We start from the raw sequence: 22,366 nt of genomic DNA on the forward strand, positions 1-22,366 counted from the left end.
AATAAAATGACATGCAGTTGTTGAAAATGGCAAGAGAGAAGATGGTGTAAATTGAGAGATAATGGAAAGTGAACAGACTGCAAAATACAAAGGTACCATAAATGGAGAAAATTTTAAAATTCACAGACCTCTTCATTAGTTAGGTCATAAGGAAAGTAGTTTGAAAAATATTTTGTAGCTGTTGTGAAAAAGCTCAGCACCAGCTTTCCTTGGCTCATCCATTGCTGAGGTTGGCAGTTCAAGACTGCTTTCTGTGAAGCTCCAGCTGGTGGGGTGCAGTGGTATTGGAACCAAGAACTGCCTGACTCTCAGAATGTAATTCAAGTCCTTATAAACTTTTACTTTAACTTTGAAAACATTTATAATCTTTAATGAAGAACTTCAGTTGGAGACTTTAACACAGTATTCAGAAAAAGATCATTATAGACTTCAAAATGCTCTGCAAACAGTCCTCTTAATTCTGAGATAACAAGCTGTAGAGCTGGATGAACACAGCAGGCCAAGCAGCATCAGGGGAGCAGGAAAGCTGACATTTGGGCCTAGACCCTTCCTATTATCTCTGAATTCTGTTGTTAGTTGATGATATTTAGACAATACATTACAGAATGGCATCACAAACAGAGGCTGTTCAGACAATCTGCAGATGCTGACTCTAAGATCTGTGCAATGAGTGGCACTTCGCTGCTCCTTGCTTACAAATCTTAATTTTTTTTTCAAATCTATATTTACTTTTGAAAATTAACATTGAATCTGCTTCCAACACATTTTCAAACAGATCCTTCTATACCGTAACAGCTTGCAATGTAAAATGTATCAAAAGCTCTCGGAATTTTGAGCAGCTCTGTTAATTCTCCCCTTAACCTTCCCTGATACCAGCTTCTCTGCTGAATGCAGTACTCAAACAGGAAATTAAAGTCAACCAGGAATTTAAACCTTTGACCTTCAGATAAACATCAGAAGCACTCACAGAAGACAGTACCTCACCGTGTATCTTTGCCAAGTAGCCTTAAAAAATGGATTGCACCCACCTGCTATAACTCTCTGCGCTTCATATGGCTCCATGTAGCCATTGTTCTCAACTTCTTCTTTGTCATTCATCTCTCCTCTGGATTCATGTCGGATATCAAATGGATCGGAATAATCGTCATCAGTCAGAGTCTGGGTAAAGAAAGTTCATTGGTGAGTGACTCAACATATGGCACATGGATGTTTCCTAGCAAATCATCCTGATTTCTTTTTTTGGGGGCAGTTTAGGACCAACTTAGCTTATGATTTCCCATTTGGATGGGCATTCTACATAGATGCCTGTAAATTCTAAGTGTCAACAGTCCATAGTGCTCTAATAAAATATCACTGCTCACCACAGGCATTCAACATACAATCCAGAATCTTAGAGACCCATTCATAGTGGCCTTTCTGCAATTGTAACTAATGTCAACTAATACAGCTCATTCGAGCCTTGATAAGTACAGTGCATTATAGCTTTTTGGCAATGTAATGCATTTACTGCAATTCTTTTGGTATTCCTTATGACCCCTTAAAAATGGAGATTTCAAATCTTTATAGGTCTTAGCAATTGGTTGAAAGACTGCATCTCTGGTCTGCTTATGACAAATAGATAGGCTGGACCTTTCCAGGGCAGTTGTTGGCTCTAGAAAAATCCCTTGGTGAACCATAACCCAAGCCTGGTTTCCTGTGCCCACAATGTTCATTTCCAGTCAGGTTTCCCCAAGTTATCACAGTTCTGTTTAACTGTAGATCGGTTTCAGAATTGCTCAGTGTACAGATTGGTTACAGAAGTTTTGCCATTTTTTAAAACAGGAACACAGAGCCACTCTTACTCGCGATGACATACCACAAGTTAGACTGACAATGGCTGTAGAAACTGTGACTAACATCCTGGTTTCTACCTCATTAGCATATTCCCTCAAAGTGATATCAAGCACTACTCTCACAGTAATTGAGAATTATTAAAAATAAATTCACAGACATTCATGCTGAATGTCCAACTTCCTGTATAAAATGTGGAAGGGGGGGGGTGGCGAACATTTCCTGTCAAAATTTCCTGAGGTTTGTGAAGGATAGGAAGAATCTGCTATACTTGATAAGGAAATAGTTAGAATCATAGAATCCCTACAGTGTGAAAGCAGGCCATTCAGCCCATGAAGTCCATACCTACCTTTTGAACAGCATCCTACTCAGACCCACCCTATAACTCTACATTTCCCATGGCCAATCCACCCAACATGTACATCTTTGGACTGTGGGAGGAAACCCGCACAGGCGTGGGGGATTATGTGCAAACGTCCCACAGACAGTCGCCCGCGGCTGGAATCGGACCCAGCTCCCTGTACTGTGAGGCAGCAGTGCCGACCACTGAGCCGCCATGCCGCCATTCAGTTCTGCACTGATGTTGTACAACATGCTGAGGAGTGAGGTAGAATACCGAGGGAATCGGTTACACTTTGATCAGGATTATAGTGTTGTTAGGATTATGTACATTTGCTGTGAGGCTAAGATCTTAATTGGATCCTGAAGTAAAGTTATTTATGTATTGGATTTCCATGTTTGGACTTTATAATTAGGCATGGGTTTATAAAATGATGCATCTTTAGGCTGATAATTATGAACAGGGATGTGTGTGTTCATGTGTATGTCTTACTTTTAATCAGGCATTTCTCTCCATTATGTTTCCACAGCTCCATCAGCCTTCTCGTATTTCACAGGAGAGCCAAGCCTTACGTGCAAGCCCTATCAGTAAGTGCCAAGAGGTTAAATAAACTTGGAATAGCATTACTTCCCTCTGCACATACACACACAAAAACACACTGAACACCTCCATTCTCCTCCCGTCTGCTGCAGGATAACAGTCAGTGTAGGAACTCGTTCCTCTTCCCATTTAAGGTCACTTTCCACATGCAATGCTAACAACACCCAACTGTCCCACTATCTCTGTGCTGTTCGATTGCTTGCTCACAATCCAAACCTACACAACTACAATTTCTTTTCAGCTTAAACACTGGGAGGACTGACGTCATCATTTTTAGGCACACCATCAACACGTTGCCCTTAACGCCAACCCCAACCATAGTTTCAGCTTGAATAACATTTCTTGCAATCTCCACATCGCAAATCCTTCCTGACCCAAGCTCTCAAACTATATCTTTCCCTTTATGAAGGCTGAGTGCTTTTACCTCAGTATCAATATCTGCATCTAGTATCTGCTGCTGAAACCCTCTCTCACATTTATAACACTTCTAGACTTGATGTTCATGTGACTGGTTTCCCTTCAAATTTTCACTCATCCAAATCTCTGCTGCATGGATTTGGTGTTCCAGAAAATCATACTCAACCATCAGCACTGATTTTGGTGCCGTACAATGATATAAAATCTCAATGCCTCAAATGTAGAACTCACATCCAACACAACTAAATCCATTCATCACCTTTCCCCTCTTTGACATCATTCAGCCCCAGAACACCTCTTCCTTCAAAGAAATGTCCATTCCTTTTAATTCTTACCTTTTGTGCGTCTGCCCCTCACTTAACCCCACAGTAATGGTTCTGAGGAAGGGTCACCAGACCCAAGATGTTTAACTCTGTTTTCTCCTCCACAGATGCTGCCAGACCTGCTGAGCTTCTCCAAAACTTTGTTTTTGTTTCCTACAGTAATGGTGTTGCCTTAAAATGAAAAGTCTCCACGCTCCAAATGAAAATTCCTCCTCAAAACAAACCTTTCTCACCAGCTTAAACCATCGTTTTCAGTCAGTATGATGTCCCTTGTGTTGTCCTTGTCTGATTACACGTGTACAAAGCATGGTCTGCGGGACTTCTTTCAACGTTAATTGTGTTAAATAAATTGAAGTGTTGTTGTTGTTGCAGGACAAACAGTATTCTGCTAGGAAGCTGCTGACCAGTACTGGGATTTTAAATGAGTGAATTAAATCTCCATTAAGCTCTTTAGGGATTGATAAAACTCCTAATAAAAGAATGAAATCTAATAGAATTTGAAACACAACACACAACATACAACAAATCCCACCAACAAACTCATTCGTTATATAGCAGATTAACTGCACAAGTCAACAAAATGTGTATGATTGGTATGGATTATTTTCTATATCATTCTGACTATTTTCTCACATCATGGTATTGGTAACGTACACCCTCTGCTAAAGTAATGTCTGCTGCAATGAGTTACATGAATCTTGATACACTATCATCAGTAAAACAATGGAAGGTGTCATTGACAGTGCTATCAAGTGGCACCCACTCAACAATAAAATGGTCACCCACTCAGTATTTGACTTCCTCACTCCATTGTCCAAACATGGACAGAACAGCTGAGCTCCAGAGGTGAGGTGAGAGTGACTGGATTTGAGATCAAGGCAGTACGTGTGACATCAAGATTTCATACCAAAACTGAAGCCATTGCACAAAGGAATATCAGGTCAGTGATCGCAGTACCAGGATATCACTGCACGAGGTCCTCAGGGTTACATCCTAGATCTAACACCTTCACCTCCTTCATCAATGACCTCCTCTCCATAAAGAGGTCCAAAGTAGGGATAATTGCTGATGATTGCACAATGTTCTGCACTATTTATGACTCCAAAGGTACTAAGGAAGTCCTCATACAAATGCAGCAAAAATCCAGGCTTAGGCTGACAAGTAGCAATTTACATTTCCACCACATAGTTGCCAGGCAATGACCCTTTCCAACATGAGAAAATCCAACCCTTATTCCTTGACATTCCGAGGTACTACCATCAGTGAATACCCCATTATCAATACCATGGGGCTTACCATTGACAAGAAAGTGAACTGCCCCAGCCATCATATATACTGTAGCAAGGAGAACAAATCGGAGGCTAGGAACTCTGCAATGAGTAACTCAGCTCCCATCTCCCTCCTGCCAGTTCACCATCTATAAATTTAAGTCAGGAAAACAAAGGATGACCTTTCTACTTGGCTGAACAAGTGCAGCTCCAACAACATTTACAAAGCTAAACACCATTCAGTACAATACAGCCCAATGATTAGCACTCTATCCACAACATGCAACATTTACTCCCTACACCACTGATGCACAGTGCTGTATCTCCCATATAAAATAAACACAAACTCACCATGGCTCCTTCTTCAACACCACATTCCAAACCCACAACTAAATTGTACCTAGAAGGACATGGACAGCAAATGTATGGCAACACTACCATCTAATTTCAAATCTTCAGTTCCCCTTGAAATCATATACCTTCCCAATTTTAGAACAACATCATTGTCCCTCCACTATACTGGATATAAATCCTGGAAGTCCCTTCCTAATAGTGCTGCATGTGTCCCCAGCACCATCTACAATGTAGCCTTTCGAGGCATTTCGCACCACTTCCTCCACTGTTAATAAATGACAGTGATGCTCACATCACCTAAAAGTTTAAGGGGACCCTATCTTAACTGAAATTGTCTGCGTGCTATACTGGTTTAAAACTCTACTGATATAAATTTTCAATTTAACTTAGTAGAGACTGATATCAAACAGGATGTAAAACCATGACTTGCATGTTCCTGCAGTGTGGCTTAAAGATACCCATCAAATGTTGAGGGCTTTAAGCAGCACAAGAGATCGAGGACAACTTGGTCAAATCACTAAAAAAAAATCAGAATTTGCCATTAATTAATACATTTCCGATGGTACAATAGCGAACACAGTTCAAAATACCTAACTGGCTGTAAAGGGTTGTGGAGCATACAATTCAACCCTGAATGTGACTTCTTGATCTTTTTCTAGACCTGCTGCAAAGAGGCAGATTGTTGTCAATTTTCCAACAACTTGGCAAACCTTCCCGGCTCCACATTGGATAATCTAATTACTAAGGTGGATAAACCTCTTCCAGTGTCATCAAGAAACTCCCTCAGATAGGGTAACATATCCATTAAAACAGCACAGCATGAACATATACCATATTCTCTGTACACAGTGCATTGATCAGTTGAACAATCACGTTCCTGATACTAATTTCAAATCTTCATTTTAACAACCAGGCCTCTGCTTTTAGGAGGGAGTTTGCACCATCAGTACCTGTTGCTTGGGTATCTGGTACTCAGCAGATTTGCTAAAAATAGCTGCAGGGGAGTCCTAGATAACAAGGTGTAGAGCTGGATGAACACAGCAGGCCAAGCAGCATCAGAGAAGCAGGAAGGCTGATGTATTGGGCCAAGACCCTTCTTCGGAAAAAATGGTCCGAAACATCAGCCTTCCTGCTCCTCTGATGCTGCTTGGCCTGCTGTGTTCATCCAACTCTACGCCTTGTTATCTCAGATTCTCTAGCATCTGCAGTTCCTACTATCTCTGTTGGGGAGTCCTGTTGATGAACAGGCCAATGTGACAGCAGCTGCAGACTGTAAATGGTACAGTTTACAACAGCTGATAGAGGAAAACAAAAGAGTGTAACCTGCCATTTCAGAGTTGGTGGATCCTCCTCAAATCAGGGGTGGACACGATGTCCTCACCATTGTACAACATGAACAGTCCAGCCCTCAGAGTAAACAAAGTGATGGTTATTTTGGTGCAAAGTCAGCCTGTCAGATACCCTCATTCAATGAATATTATGTAACCGACTTTCCTTCTAGTGGAGCCCCACAGCAACACACCACCCTCACACTTTCTGTCAACAATTAATAGGCCGGTTTTCTGTTCCAGAGCTCCCACCATCCTTCTGTCTCAGGCACGAAAAGTACACACATTATCCTGAGTGCCAAACTGCTCCCAACGTCATATTAAAAAAAAACTGGCATTTCTGGTTGACAAAATTGGGATTCGCTCAAATTAGTTGGCCCTTTTCCTACCTTTCTGAAGTGTTGGCTTGTGCTGTCAGTAAGGATCTACAGGATTGTCAACCCTTGCAAATGCCTTACTCAGTCTGAACAGTTAAGCAATGCGAGGAGAGTGCTGCACTTTTTGGGCTGCTTCCTTTCAAGCAAGGCATAAAAGCAAGGTCCTGTTTGTTTTCTTTGTGAGGAATTAAGGAATTCCAGAGAATATTGCAGCGTGTCTTTCTGCTGTCCTGATCAGTATTCAACCCTGAAATAATCTGCATTACCTGGCAATTAACATCATGGCCTGTGTTGACCCTTTCCTCTTTTCACTTTTTTTTTGATTTATTCATTTACGGGATGAGGTCATCACTGGCTAGAGCACTATTTAGTGCCCACCCCTAAGTGCCCAGAAAGCAGTTAAGAGTCAACCACATTGCTGTGGGTTTGGAGTTACACGTAGGCCAGACCAGGTATGGATGGCAGTTTCCTTCCCTAAAGGACATTAGTGAACCAGATGAGCTTTTCCTGATAATTGACAATGAATTCATGGCCATTGGTAGACTCGAAATTCCGGATTTTTTTAAACTGAATTCCAATTCCACCATCTCCTTTGGCAGGATTCAAACCCAGGTCCTCAGAACATTATCTGGGGATTAACAATTAATAATACCACCAGGCCATTGTCTCCCCCTGTGGCTGTCATGCATCCTGCATTTATGAGAGACTTCAAAGTGGACCTTGTGGCACAGTGGGTAGAATCCTTTGGGGTTGATGGACAACCCCATTGAAGAAGGGTCTAGGCCCGAAACGTCAGCTTTTGTGCTCCTGAGATGCTGCTTGGCCTGCTGTGTTCATCCAGCTCCACACTTTGTTAACACAAGATTTGCATTTTGTTTTAGATAAGATGTTAAAACAGAGACCCCATCAGCTTACTCTGGTGGTTGGGTGAACATTAAAGATCATATAAGGCTAGGGAAATCTACTGATCCCTTCCCCAAAATTCATTTCCCAATCAACAAGATTAAAAAAAAAGTCAACAGTCACCTGCTCATATTGTGGATCATCCTATGCACAGAAATGGAAAACATACGTCCCCATGTAATAACAATTACTGCAAGGTGCGAGATGAATGCAACACTTTCTTTCAGATTGCTCACTGGGAACTAAGCGGGAACACGACTGGCTGGGAATGTTGGGGTGGGGGCAAGGAGGGAAGAGATAAGAGATAACTATATGCTCAGAGAGATAGAAAGGGAGAACAGACATCTGCAGAACATTCTAGAAATAATTCTGAACAAAACAAATTCATGCACGGACATTGCAATGCAGCTGGAGACTGAGAGCTATTAGCAGTCTTTTTAATTAACAAAGCAAATGAATTGATTTCCAAGCATGGAAGACACTTGAAATAATGTAGAACAATTAAGTTAGCACTGAATCTTAATGGATTTGTATAACACAGATGGCAAACAACGATACAGAAAGATACAAGCTTTGTTGGACTTCTGCCCACACCTCTCCATCCTGATGTTGTTGACATTTATTGTATACCATGCCCAAATGTCTTGTCTTATTGGATTTGAGTTATTGAAGATATTCCAAAGAACAGAAAACCTGGACCTGTTTATTTACTGGTAGGGGATGCATCACCTCTCATCATTAAGTGGGGGTAACTTTTAACCTTCCTGGGAGGGTTAGGTTACAATTATCTGCAAAGTCGCCAATCTTGTCCCCGAGTGTTTCTTTCACAATCAGCTGATTTTTAAAATTAGAATCCCTACTGTGCAGAAGCGGGCCATTCAGTCCATCAAGTCCACAGTGACTTCTGAAGAGCATCCCACCAGATTCACCCTATCCCTGTAACCCTGCATTTCCCATGGCCAATCCACCTAACCTGCACATCTTTGGACTATGGGAGGAAAATGAAGCACCCAGAGGAAACCCATGCAAACAGGAGGATAATGTGCAAACTCAACATAGACAGTGGCCTGGGGTTGGAATTGAACTGAGGTCCCTGACACATTAGGGTAATAGAACAGACTAAGGAATACAATGTTATGGCTACAGAGAAGCTGCACAAAGAACAAGATCAACACTAATTTAAAATTGTAAAGCATTTTGAAACATCTGTGTTCATGAAAACAGCGTACATAAATGCAAAGCTTTCTTGTCAGATCTGCGAGCATCTACAGAGAAACAGAGTTAACTTTCCAGTTCCATGTCCTTTGGTCAGAATCGCAAAATGCTGTGGGATTTAAGCAAATGCTGAGGAAGGAAGGGGTGTTATGGTGTGGAAGTGTATAAATGAACTGAAGAGTTATTGTCAACAACTGAATAAAAGTGTAAGCCATGGTTATGACCTGAAATTATTTAATCTCCACATTGAGTCCAAGTGGCTGCAAAAGCCCTATTGAAAGATGAGATGCCATTCCTCAACTGTCACAGAGTCATACAGTAATAGAATTGTACAGACCCTTCAGTCCAACTTGTCCATGTCAACCAGATATCCTGAACTAATTTAGTCCCATTTGCCAACATTTGGCCCATATCTCTCTAAACCCTTCCCATTCACATGACCATCCAGTGGCCTATTAAATGTTTAATCATACCAGCCTTCACCATTTCCTCTGACAGCTCATTGCGCACACAAACTACCCTCTGTGTGAAAAAGTTACCCCTCAGGTCCCTTTTAACCCTTTCTCCTCTCACCTTAGACCAATGCTTTTGGGCTCCCCTACCCTGGGAAAAAAGAACTGGGCTATTCACCCTATCCACGACCCTCATGATTTTATGAACCTCTGTAAGGTCACCTTGCAATCTCTGATGCTCCAGGGAAAATAGCCCCAGCTTATTCAGTGTCTCCCTATAGCTCAAGCTATCCATACCCTCTTACACTTCATTGGAGCAGTGAAAGTGATACAGAATAGGAAGGCAAGAAAGGTAAAGATGATCAGCCATGATCAAACTAGAATGTAAGCATAGGCTTAGAGGGCTGAATGGTCTGCCTCTGCTGTTAAAGCCTGGAGAATTCAAGGAGCAGATGACAAGAAGGCTGGCCGAGTAGTGGTGTTCATTAAGATGATTCCCTAAACGTGTTTGGAACACTGTTAAGGAATCTGCATCACGACTGTATGGTATGATCCGCCTCAATTGCATGCAAAACAAAAATATTTTCACTCTACTTAGGTACATGTGATAATAATAAATCAAATCAAAATGACCACTGAAGTTCTTTGTAAACGTACATGAATATTCCCAGCATTTTCTGGTTATAGTTCAGGTTTCCAGCATCCATAACATCTTGCCCCTACTAAGTTCACTGAATAGTAGGTACTGAGTCATAGAGAAGGGACAGTCTTCAGTATATTTTATGCAAGGAGCCTCAATAGAAGTATTATATCTGCCTCAGTGTGTGTTAAGGAGATACCCTGCTTTTGCTCAATGGCACCCCACCACCCCGTCATGTGTGTTCAGGGTGTATATACAACTATCTGCCTGGTGAGAATCAGGCAGAACATCAAATGTTCAGTCTTTTCTGTAGTACTCTCTTTTGGTCAAATGCTCTGTCGACACTAATTATCCGGATTCACGGATGGAAAATGAATACCAGAAATGGCTGTTACCTATGGCACCTTAGTCTACAGGAAAAGAAGTGAAAAGAATTTTAAAATTGGACTGTTCAATCTCAACACTTCACTCACTGTTGGATTCTTTTGATGGAACAATGCAGAATCATCAGTTCCATGCTGTAAATCCCCTGAAGCACACTCACTTGTGCTGCTAAATCACATGATACTTGTACAGAAAATGATCCTCAGGAGACAAGGCAGACAGAGAGGTCTAAATTTGGTACAATACAACTATCATCTCTGGGAATAAATGCATGAACAACACTCAAACAGAGATAGGGTTTCCAGAAGCGATTTACTTTACATATTCTGTCATTATACAGATACAGCCATAAATCTATACCTGTCTTTCTATGTACTGAACGGGCTGAAACACAGGACAGGAAATTCGAGAAACCCTTACAGACTCTCCACCTCCTTCCTATGGATAGTTACTGATGGAGGAGTTGGTTTGGCAGCACTGATGAAGCAGCACCTGGGTCACAAGCTGAACCACCTACCGAAATCCCTACTTGTGTATAATGTTGTCATTGTACAAGCTGATTAAAGCGTTCAAGAAAGCAAAAGCATCTCGTCATTACTTTGGATTCTTGAACAGGCACACAATGTGACTCTTACCTGACATCCATTGATAAAGAGCTGTGGTGCCATGTCACTTTGTTGTAACCAGGATTGAGAATTTCGTCAGTTCATTCTTCATAACAGTCCACGTAAGATCAGGGCGGATGTGAATAGGTGCCACGCCACATGATTTTCTCTTTGGTGATGTGATAACCTCTACAAGGCCCCTGGGGAATCATTCATTAATTTCATTCTGGTGCCTACTGACTGAGTTTCCTTGGTAACAGGCAATGGCCTGTCTGTTGGAACTCATCACCTGAGCCGTTTATGAAGCAGACCCAAGGATGTGGCGCAGAACTCTCTTAGACTGGGGCTAGCCTACGTACATCATAAGTAGAGGCTCGTATTTTGGTTTTCAGCAACATAATGATCAAGATGGCAGCAGTGTAAGATGCCCCAGCTGGAGCTCCTTTGCTCCTTCCATTTATTTCTTGTTTCCTTCTCTTTTTTGCTCCCATTTTTCTCTTTGTCCCACTTTTTGTGATTTTCCCCTATCGGTGTTCACCTCCCCCAGGGCGGCTCTCAGTCTGGTCTTTCGGTGGTGGTCTCAGGCCTGGTCCGTCGACAATCTCTGGACAGCTCATGGCGGTGTTTTGGCTCAGTGCATGAATGAATCCTGCCCTGGATCAGAGAAGCAGCAGTTTCAGCAGCAGCGATGGTATCTGCGGCAGTGGCAGCAAGAACAGGCAGTTGAGCAAAATAAGCGGAGGACTCATCAAAGCCTGTTGAACTTTTAACTTATTCCTTTATTTTCCTGGTTTTAAACTTCCAAAAAGTTTTAATGCTAACTATTACCTTAATTCTTTATCTTTCTGCTATTCAATGGAGTAATACTTATCTTTTTAACTCTCATTTTTCTTACCACTTTGTACCCGAGTCTGTTGTACCTACGTACCTCCAATGGCATCGCGTGCGGCAACATTATACACTTATTACTGTACTCCTATATTTGAGTACACGTGAGAATACCATCTAAAATGACTTTCCTTTCCAGTTGGACTTCTTGAGTTATCGTATTGGCAACTAGGGTCAAAAAAAGTTTCGGACAGCCTTGCCTTCAATGAACCCAGTGAGATTGTGATGGGGGAATATTGGCAGTGCCACTGTTTGGGAAACTGGAACCTTACAATGTGGGCGTGGAAGATTAGCTGAGAGAAGGAGATACTTTTCTCAGGTAAACTAACAAAGAGTTATCCTTCCCAATGGCTTGTGGAACCCAACTTTCAGCATCAAGAGTTTAACTTACCCAGCAGCCCTGGAGTCCAAACCTTTCGAGGATCGCTGAAGGGACATTTGGATAAGTTCATGAATAGGCAAAGGTTTTTGGAGGGATATGGGCCAATTGTAGGCAGGTGGGACTAGTTTAGTTTGGGATAATGTTCGGCATGGACTGGATGGACTGAAGGGTCTGTTTCCATGCTGTATGTCTCTATCATTGATAGATGTGATATTGGACCACTATGACCCAAATCATCAGTTATATTGCAGCATTATCGGCTTAACACAGCAAATAGGCTTCTTGGAAAGCAGTTACTGAATTCTTGACGAGACTTTGGAAACTGGCAGCACTGAGAATGGGTCAGCACTTTAGGAAATGGTAAGGGATCGCTTAGTTTGTGGAATTAATAACATGGGATACAGAAGAAGCTATTAACTGAACGAGTTCTGGACCCCACAAAATCCATTGAACTGCCCCTTTCCTGTAAAGACACAGAAAAAAGGGGCTCAGGAGATTCTGGGGTCCACAGACAGTACTGTCCTCAACCTGAGATGACGCCCATACCACAGAGCTCCCATACCACACAGCCAAGATCCCTGGGGATAATACTTGCAGCTCCCATATATTGCCAAAGAAGCACATTTTTGCGGGGCACTGGTGTTGAGGATTGTCGCGGAGAAGCTTCTGTTGCCTACCTTCACTGATTGTGGTGTGTAGGTCAGGAACTTGAGAATCCAGTTGTAGAGGGGTAAGCAAGAGATCTCGGTCACGGAATCTGGAGATTAGTTTAGTTAACCGGGGGCACAGTTTTAAGACAACGAGCGGGAGATTTAGAGGGGATTTGAGGAAAAGACTTCAACCAAGAATGTGGTAGTTATCTGGAACTCACTACCTGAAAGGGCGTTGCAGGCAGGGACCCTCAAGAAGTATTTAGGGGAGCACTAGAAATGTAAGGTATGATTTATCTGGATAGTACACAAAACAATACTTTGCATTGTATCGCTGTATAATGTGACAATAATAAATCAAAATCAAATCAAATCTGAAAGAAAAACAAAGTGCTGGAGATATGTAGCAAGGTCTGGTTGCAACTACAGACAGAAAAACAGCGCTATCATTTCAAGTATGAGGAAGAGTCATGTTGGACTCAAAATGTTAATTCTGTTTCGTGAACAATGAACTGCAGATGCTGGCGATCTGAAACAAAAACAGAATTTGCTGGAGAAACTCAGCAGGTGTGTCAGCATCTGTGGGAAGAAAGCCGTTTTGAGTTCGATGATGCTATATCAGAATACATTCTGTTTCACTCTCCATAAATGCTGCTAGACCTGTTGAGTTTAGGTATATAGTGTGATTCGGTACCACTATAGTCCAGAGCAGGGTAACTTCTAACACATCAATGAAGGTTGCATTCCTCCACTAATAAGGAAAAAATTGCCCAAGGCATGTTGTATGAAATGGACGAGTTATTGGTAGATCTTGTCCTTGAAGTGTAAAAGAAAGTGGGCACATTTTTCTAAACCAAAGACTGAAGTATAAAGAGTGACAAGTTAGCTCAGTAGTTAGCACTGCTGCCTCACAGTGCCAGGGACCCGGGTTTGATTCCACCCTCATTTTCTGCGTGGGTTTCTCGCATGTGCTCCAGTTTTCTGCCAGAGTCCAATGATGTGCAAGTTAGGTGGATTGGTCATGGTAAATGTAGAGTTATGGGGATAGGGTAGGAGGCTGGATCTGGATGGGATGCTCTTCAGAGGGTCAGTGCAGACTCAGTGGGCTGAATAGCCTCATTCTGCACCACAGAATTCAATGAACTCAAAAGGAAGAAAAAGAAAATTATGTTCCCTCCCCAAGCAATGCTTTTTAATTAGTTGCTAAGAGGCCAAAACTCATGTTAATAGATACAATTTTGAAAATCACAATTATTTCTTGGTCAGAGGCATCTTATTAAGGTATAAAGAAACCGAATTGAACTAATCTCTTCACAGTTACCCTATGCATAAATGGCCTCAATTATCATGACAAAGTGTCTCATGCAATATTAGCATCTGAATAGGCTCCATTGAGTTCATGCATTAATCTCGCCTCACCTGTTCACAACATTTTTTTATATAAAAAGCACATTTACAGAATGAAATCATTTTCTTTTAATTAATCAATTTACCTTTTAGATTTATGCATTTATTTCAGCTTTTTCCCAAAGATGTTTTGTGGATCAGAAAATGCTGCAAAAACAAAGGCCAACCTCCATTTTCTTCCATAATGTGAGACTAAACAAGTTATGTAAGTCAAACTGGCCTCTCTTTCTTTCACCTGTTTTACCAAATGGATACAGGCTCAAACCCTCATAGTTCACTTCAAAATGGGTGTGCCTAATCTGAAGAAATATCCTGTGCAGGACCAAAGGACATCCATATTTCAGATGAGAGCTTAATCAAAAGACTCGCTCTGGTCTTCAAAAATAATCCTGAGTAATAACACAAAGGGAAGGGTGCCCTGAGTTTTCTAGTCACTATTTCTCCCTTAAATAACCTAGAATCATAGAATTATGCAGTTCAAAAGGAGACTATTCAGCCCATTGCATCCACTCTGGCTCCCTGAATGTGCAACACACTTCTGTTTTTCCCCAACACTCCGACCATTTTTCCTCAATAGATAATAATCCAATTCCCTCATTTGCCTCAGCCGAACCTGGCTCCATCTTGCTCTTGCATATACTCTTCCAGCTCCTAACCACCAACTGTGTGAAAAAGGTCTCTCACATTGACGGAAGAAGCAATGCCAATTACATATATCTTTGCCTTCTCATTCTCAAGCATTCCACCAGAGTGAATAGTTTCTCCCTATCTACTCTGTTCAGGCATCTCATCATTTTGATGACAAAGTGTGAAGCTGGATGAACACAGCAGGCCAAGCAGCATCTCAGGAGCACAAAAGCTGACGTTTTGGGCCTAGACCCTTCATAGGCCCGAAACGTCAGCTTTTGTGCTCCTGAGATGCGGCTTGGCCTGCTGTGTTCATCCAGCTTCACACTTTGTTATCTTGGATTCTCCAGCATCTGCAGTTCCCATTATTTCTCATTATTTTGATGAGTCTAATTCTCCTCTTACGTCTTATGGTTTTATTTCAGCATGTCTCAAAGTCCTGCATTATTCCGAGTGCGATGATGGTTAAAGTAAAGGATTATGTAGTACTGGTAATATCCCACCACAGCTGGCTGAATTATCAGTTAATTTATCTCTATGTGCTACTTAGTAAGGTAGGATGGCAAGAAAATAGCAGCCAGCAGGACTGCTTCATCTCCAACAAGAGACAGGCCAGCCATCGCTTTGTGCTTTGTGGGATCTTGCTATACACAAAGTGGCCACAATTGCTCCATTACAATTGTTGAACTTTAAAGAGACTCACATGTGTGACATACTTCTGAGCTCTGAAATGGTATTGTGCAGACAATTTCAAAGAATTCTTAATTGGCCACTTGAAGTAACAAAACATGCATGCAGGAAAAGGCTTGGTTCATTATTTTGTCTGATTAACTTCCTTAAAAGGGTCATAAGTAGAAGTGGGGCCACAATCAGAGCAGCCATGAACTTATCAAATGGTGGGGCTGGCCAGAGCGGCCAAATGGCCTACTGTTGCTCAGAATTTGTACATCCACAATTAACTCATGGTGGATACTTATAGATGGCTTTTAATATGAAGTGAGATTTATGAAAAGGCAGCAGGTCTGAGATGTGGTCCCATATCATTTTTCTTTTGTAGCCATAGGTTCAATTTCAGACATCTATTTGTCATACCCCTATCCCATTCCTACTTCACAAGTGTTTACTCGCTGTAGGTCTGGTCCTATTGTTATCCCCCTGAAGGTGCTCATTCACTATGGGATTCGGTACTATTTCTACTTTAATCCAGACAAACTTCTATTCAAGGTAATAACTAAGCCTTTCAGGCTGCTTGTCTTTCAAAGAGAATGTTGGACGTGCATGTCAGAAGGAACACAGGATATCTGTTGAACATATACACAAGATGGTACCTCCATCGTAAAATATTCCCTCAGTAGTGTTGGGGTAAATGGTTCCAGATCAGTGTTCCCCAAATCTTTTCTGCTGTAACCCAATATTTAGGCCTGAAAATTGTTATAGGACTCTCTGCCCCTGAGAACTGAGCATGTTGGGGAGGATATTGCGTCGTTAGAGAGAGCACAGCTGCTAAAATGCTGTCAGAGCTCTATGTGAGCATTGCCGCCTCAGAGATCATGACCCCAAACGTCAGCTCATCTGGAGTCCCTGGCCCCTTATGTTAGCAGGTCCTGGTCTAAATTGTGTGCTCTAGAGTCAGTCAGCATGGAAACAGACCCTTCAGGCCAACTGGTCCATGCTGATCATATTCCTAAACAAAATTGGCCCATATCCCTTCAAACATTTCCTATTCATGTACTTGTCTAAATGTATTTTAAACATTGTACCTGCACCCATATCCATCACTTCCTCGAAGTTTTTTTTCACACACGAGCTACTCTCTGTGTTTAAAAAAAAGCCACTCCCATATCTTTAAGGTGAGAGGGGAAAGATTTAAAAAAGATGTTCCCTTGTCTTGAAATTTCTCACCCGAGGGAAAAGGCACCTGCCTTATCTATAGCCCTCATGATTTTATAACCTTGATAAGGTCACCCCTCAACCTCCTACATGCCAGCAAACAAAATCCCTGCCTCTCCTTATAACTCAAACCCTCAAACATCCCTGGGTAAATCTCATTTGGACTCTCTTCAGCTTAATAATATCCTTCCCATAACAGGGAGACCAGAACTGAGCAGAGTACTCCAGGAGAGGCCTCACCAATTTCCTATACAACCTCAACATAACACCTCAACTCCTATACTCAAAGGACTGAGCTGGATCTGAACCTTTTGATGCAGAGATGAAGGTCTTGACAAGCGAGTTACAAGTTGGGATTACAAAAATACAAGGGAGGCAGTTTGGCCAATCTCAGTTTACCATCAAATCTCCATACTAAATGCTTATCTCTACTCTTAATAATTTCAGCCATTACCCAAAAATCTGTTTCATGCATTGCTCACTATTTGTCTCCAAACAGATCTTCCTCAGCTACATCAGAGAGGATGTACAATACATTCTGTACCTCCCCAACAGCCACACTGAGAAAACAGCTTCCTCAGTATAAACACGTCCTTACATTCAGGAGAATGAACTTGTAAAGATTCACTTGTACAGAAGGATATAGGCAAGGTTTTCAGGTGGTGATTCCTAGGGTCACAAAGGGCTGCCTGAATATTGTTCAGAGATGTTACAAACCTTAGCTCAGCATCAAGCAACAATGACAGGTTTCAAAGTTCATTTACTCCACAGAGGGAAAGACATGTTGCTACAGGCTAACGCTATCAATAGAAAAACCAAATCCAAAGGGAAGGTACGCATGCTGCCTACAACACAGCTGAGGAACTGCACCAAAAGTAAACAGACACATCTTTCAAAAGGCCACAGCATTTCCAAGAACTTCATAAAAACTCATTTTCCTCTTTCTTTTCTACCAGTGACTGCCACGCCAGCATTCAATAGGTCCTGAGCTCCTAAAGCTCTCCTTCTCTCGCGGCTCTTTGCTATTTTAAACCCCTCTTTAATAAAAATATTTCTTTGGCCAAGCTTTTAGTTGAGCCTCCTGGTCACTTGTTTAATGAAGTGTGAATTGTGACCTGCCTTTGGGAGCTACCCTAGATTGAAAGATGCAATAAAGATGCAAAATGGCTGCTGAGGCCACAAACAGATTCCCCAAGACTTTAGAAATGAATTGAAATGGCACGTGACTGTGGGACATGAATTACGAACGAATTGTTGCTTAGTCTGATCCTGTCATCAGGTGAAAACCAAAAGGAGTCTTTGACAGCAATCAGAAGTAATTTTTCCTTCCTTGGCCCAAATACCATAGACTCCTAATGGTCTTGCTACTTAAGGTCAGTGATTCGCAGCAACAAACTTGGATCAACCAAAGCTAAGAGCTTACTGTATAGAATCACAGAATTCCTACAGTGTGGAAGCAGGCCATTCAGCCCCTCAAGTCCACACTGACCATCCAAACAGCATCCCACACAGACCCAAGCCCGTACCCTATCCCTGTAACCTTGCATTTCCCATGGCTAATCCACCCAACCAGCACTGTGGGAGGAAACCGGAGTACCCAGAGGAAACCCACACCGATACAGGTGGAATGTGCAAACTCCACGCAGACAGTTGCCTAAAGCTGGAATTGAATCCAGGTGCCTGGTGCTTTGAGGCAGCAGCGCTAACCACCGAGCCACCAAAACAAAGTACTGAAAAAGTGAGAGGTAGCAGGAAATGCCAATGTTGGAGAATCTGAGATAACAAGGTGTAGAGCTGGATGAACACAGCAGATCAAGCAGCATCAGAGGAGCAGGAAAGCTGATGTTTCAGGCCTAGACCCTTTTTCAGAAAAATGAATAGGACAGGGATAGGGTCGGGGGTTGGGTCTGGGAGGGTTGCTTTACGGATGGTCAGTGTGGACTTGAAGGGCTGAATGGCCTGCTTGCACACTGTAGGGATTCTATGATTCTATACAGTGCGCTCTTGGCTTTGGTTAGTCCCAGTTTGTTGCTGCAAATCACTGCCCTTACCTAGCAAGACCGTCAGGGCTCCATGGTGTTTGGGCCAAGGAAGGAAAAATTACTTCTGGTTGCTGTCTGAAGAAGGGTCTAGGCCCGAAACGTCAGTTTTCCTGCTCCTCTGATGCTGCTTGGCCTGCTGTGTTCATCCAGCTCTACACCTTGTTATCTTTACTGAAAGTGAGCCTGGCAGCATCAGAGAAAGAGACCACGTTAGTGTTTATTGTCAGCTATGACTCTCTCCTTCAGCATGACAGGAAGTAAAGGGTTGTTTTTTTCTGTTACCGGGGGAAAAGGGAAGGTCTGGAACAATGTAGAGGGCAGGACAGATTAAATTATAATGGCATCCTGGAACAATACACAAAGGGAATGGTAATGGTTGTGACAAAGGGACAACAGTTATCCAGCATGAGAATGAACGGCAGAATACTGAGCAGTTCACTCTGAAAGCAAAAACCATGCAAAAAAATACATGTTCAGACCAGACAATGGCAAAAGATCAGAATGAAATTGGGGACATTGTCAAATACAGTTTTGAGTCCTGAAGGTTGTAAAGTACTTAATCCGAGCTGACACGCTATTCCTCAAGCTTGTATTGAGCTACAATGGAACACTGTTGTTCACCAAGGTCAGAAATGTGAGCATGAGAACAGGTGATGAATTAAAACAATAAGCTCAGGGTCGTGTTTGCTGACTGAACAGAACTGTTCTGCAAAGAGGTTTCCCAGTCTCTGCTCATTGTAGAGGAGTGAATATAAACAGGGCAGGTACTGCACTTTCCTGCTCCTCTGATGCTGCTTGGCCTGCTGTGTTCATCCAGCTCTACACCTTGTTATCTCAGATTCTCCAGCATCAACAGTTCCTACTATCTCAAGATCAAGGAGTCGTTTAGGTTGTTACAGTGGGTACAGTCCAATTGCAGCACTGATAGGACGGGGTGGAAACGATGTGCTTGGGAATCTTTTGCTATTTATGCTGGAGGTGGTGAAAATGATGGAAAATGATCTTTTCTGTTTTAGCATGGGAGGGAGAGGAGAGAAGAGCAATAGAGTGGGAAATCAGGTAACAACGGCTCACAACATGTCAAGTACAGTTTGGTGGAATTCTGGGATGAGTAAACAGGAAGCCATGACAGGAAATGGTGTTGTGGGAGGCTACATCACTGGATTAGATGCAACAAACTGAAATAACCTGGGATTATGAATTTCCAGTTTCAAAGATTTGGGATTATTTTCTATGGAAAAGATAAGAGTAGCCTGAGTCATTGTGAAATGAAATGATAAATCTGGTCCAAATGAGTTCTTCACAATGCTGAAAGATTCAAATACTCAAGGGACATGTATAAATGATGGAACACCAGACAGGTTTCTTCTCAAATAAGAAAACGCACAGGCCATGAAGGGGGCAACGTAAGAAGCAATTAACTACATTACCAGGGATAAAACGTATTGGGAAATGACAGAGATTGAAATCAGTCAACTTAAAGGACTTATTGGCCAAACGGTCTTCCTCTTGTTCCTAATAAATTTTGTGCTTACCAATATCTTCCGGGTCAGTTAGCATTGAACTGAAAGCTTTAGACATGACAGTTCAGCACAATCCAAGAACTGGAGGGTTACTGACAGATACATTTTGAAAAGGTTTTAAAGTTGAGGCTAAGGCAAGGGATTGAAAGAACAGATTGCTAGAGAATACAACTGAGGCTGTAGAAAACACTACTATCAAGAGTGTGGAGAAAGAAAGTAAAGATCATGACATACTGAGTCAGAGGATTGAAGGCAATGGGAAGGGCAATATAAAGCTGGAATAGACTGTATGGATGGGATAGGAGGGATGGCAGATTAATTTGAATTTAGAGTGGACAGGGCAATGGCCAGGTAAGACAGTCCAGGACAGGCTTGAGAGTCAGGTAATTCTACCAGGTGGCAGTCTGCCCAAGATCGCTTAACATCGTTTGCAAGATTTGATCTGCGCTATGTTATAGAATCAATATAATGCCAGCCTGATAATCATTGTGTTATCAAGAAGCAAGAAAAGGAGATGAGGTTTAAAAAAAATGTTAAAAATTAAAAGAGAAGGCAAGCTGTGGTGCAAAGTAAACATAAGCAAAACATATGGCTTTATGTAATACTTTATTAGAACTGTCAGCAAATCCCAAGGGACTTCACATCTGGTTATCTTTGAAGTATGATCACTTTTGCAGGGGCACAGACTACTTGTACTTGGAACAATGTTTATTTCTGCTACTTCAATCAACGCCTATCACTGAAATGCTGATCTAAAGACGCTGATAACAGTATGTCTCAAGTATGTCCTGTACACAAAAAGCAGGACAAATCCAACCCAGCCCATCAGTCTACTCTCGACCATCAGTAAAGTGATGGAAGGTGTCATCAACAGTGCTATAAAGCAGCACCTACTCAGCAGTAACCTGCTCAGTGATGCCCAGTTTTGGTTCCGCCAGGGCCACTCAGCTCTTGATCTCACTACAGCCTTGGTTCAAACATGGACGAAAGAGCTGAATTCCAGAGGTGAAGAGAGAGTGATAGCCCTTGATATCAAGAATGCATTCAGCCAAATGTGGCATCAAGGATCCCTAGCAAAACTGGAATCGATGGGTATCGGGGGGCAAACGCTCCACTGTTTGGAGTCATAGCTGACACATAGGAAGATGGTTGTGGTTGTTGGAGGTCAATCATCTCAGTTCCAGGACATCTCGGCAGGTGGTCCTCAGGTAGTGTCCAAGGCCCAATCATCATCAGCTGCTTCATCAATGACTTTCCCTCCATCATAAGGTCAGAAGTGGGGATGTTTATCAATGATTGCACAATGTTCAGCACCATTCGTGACTCCTCAGATACTGAAGCAGTCCATGTTCACATGCAACAAGATCTGGACAATATCCAGGCTTGGGTTGACAAGTGGCAAGTGACATTTGCGCCACACAAATGGCCAAGTTATGATCATCACCAATAAGAGACAATCTAACCATCACCCCTCGACATTCAATGGTGTTGCCATCACTGAGTTCCCCACTATCAACATCCTGGGTGTTACCATTGACCAGAAATTCATTTGGATTCACCACATAAACACAAGAGCAGGACGGAAATACTGATGGAATACTGTGGCGAGGAACTCACCTCCTGATTCAAAGTCTGTCCACCATCTACATGGCACAAGTCAGCAGTGTGTTGGAATACTCCTCACTTGCCTGGATGGGTCCAGCCCCAACAACACTCAAGAAGCTTGACACCATTTAGAATAAAGTAGCCTGCTTGATTGGCACTACATCCACAAGCATCCACTCCCTCCACCACCAATGCTCAGTAGCAGCAGTGTGTACTATCTACAAGATGCACTGCAGAAACTCACCAAAGATCCTCAGACAGCACCTTCCGAACTGACGACCACTCCCATCTAGGGACAAGGGCAGCAGATATATGG

The 22,366-nt window shown here is 42.3% G+C and overlaps 1 protein-coding gene across 3 annotated transcripts in view; it reads right to left on the reverse strand.

Moving 5' to 3' along the window:
- The window catches only part of shdb (Src homology 2 domain containing transforming protein D, b), a 274,286-nt gene that overhangs the window by 194,172 nt on the left and 57,748 nt on the right, over positions 1-22,366 (reverse strand). For all 3 annotated transcript variants that reach the window (XM_048559431.1, XM_059638557.1, XM_059638558.1), the window contains exon 3: positions 1,029-1,158. In XM_048559431.1, the coding sequence (XP_048415388.1) occupies positions 1,029-1,158 (130 nt within the window). The remainder of the gene's footprint in view (positions 1-1,028; positions 1,159-22,366) is intronic.

This window comes from Stegostoma tigrinum, chromosome 30, assembly GCF_030684315.1.
Source record: "Stegostoma tigrinum isolate sSteTig4 chromosome 30, sSteTig4.hap1, whole genome shotgun sequence".
NCBI classification, from domain to species: domain Eukaryota; kingdom Metazoa; phylum Chordata; class Chondrichthyes; order Orectolobiformes; family Stegostomatidae; genus Stegostoma; species Stegostoma tigrinum.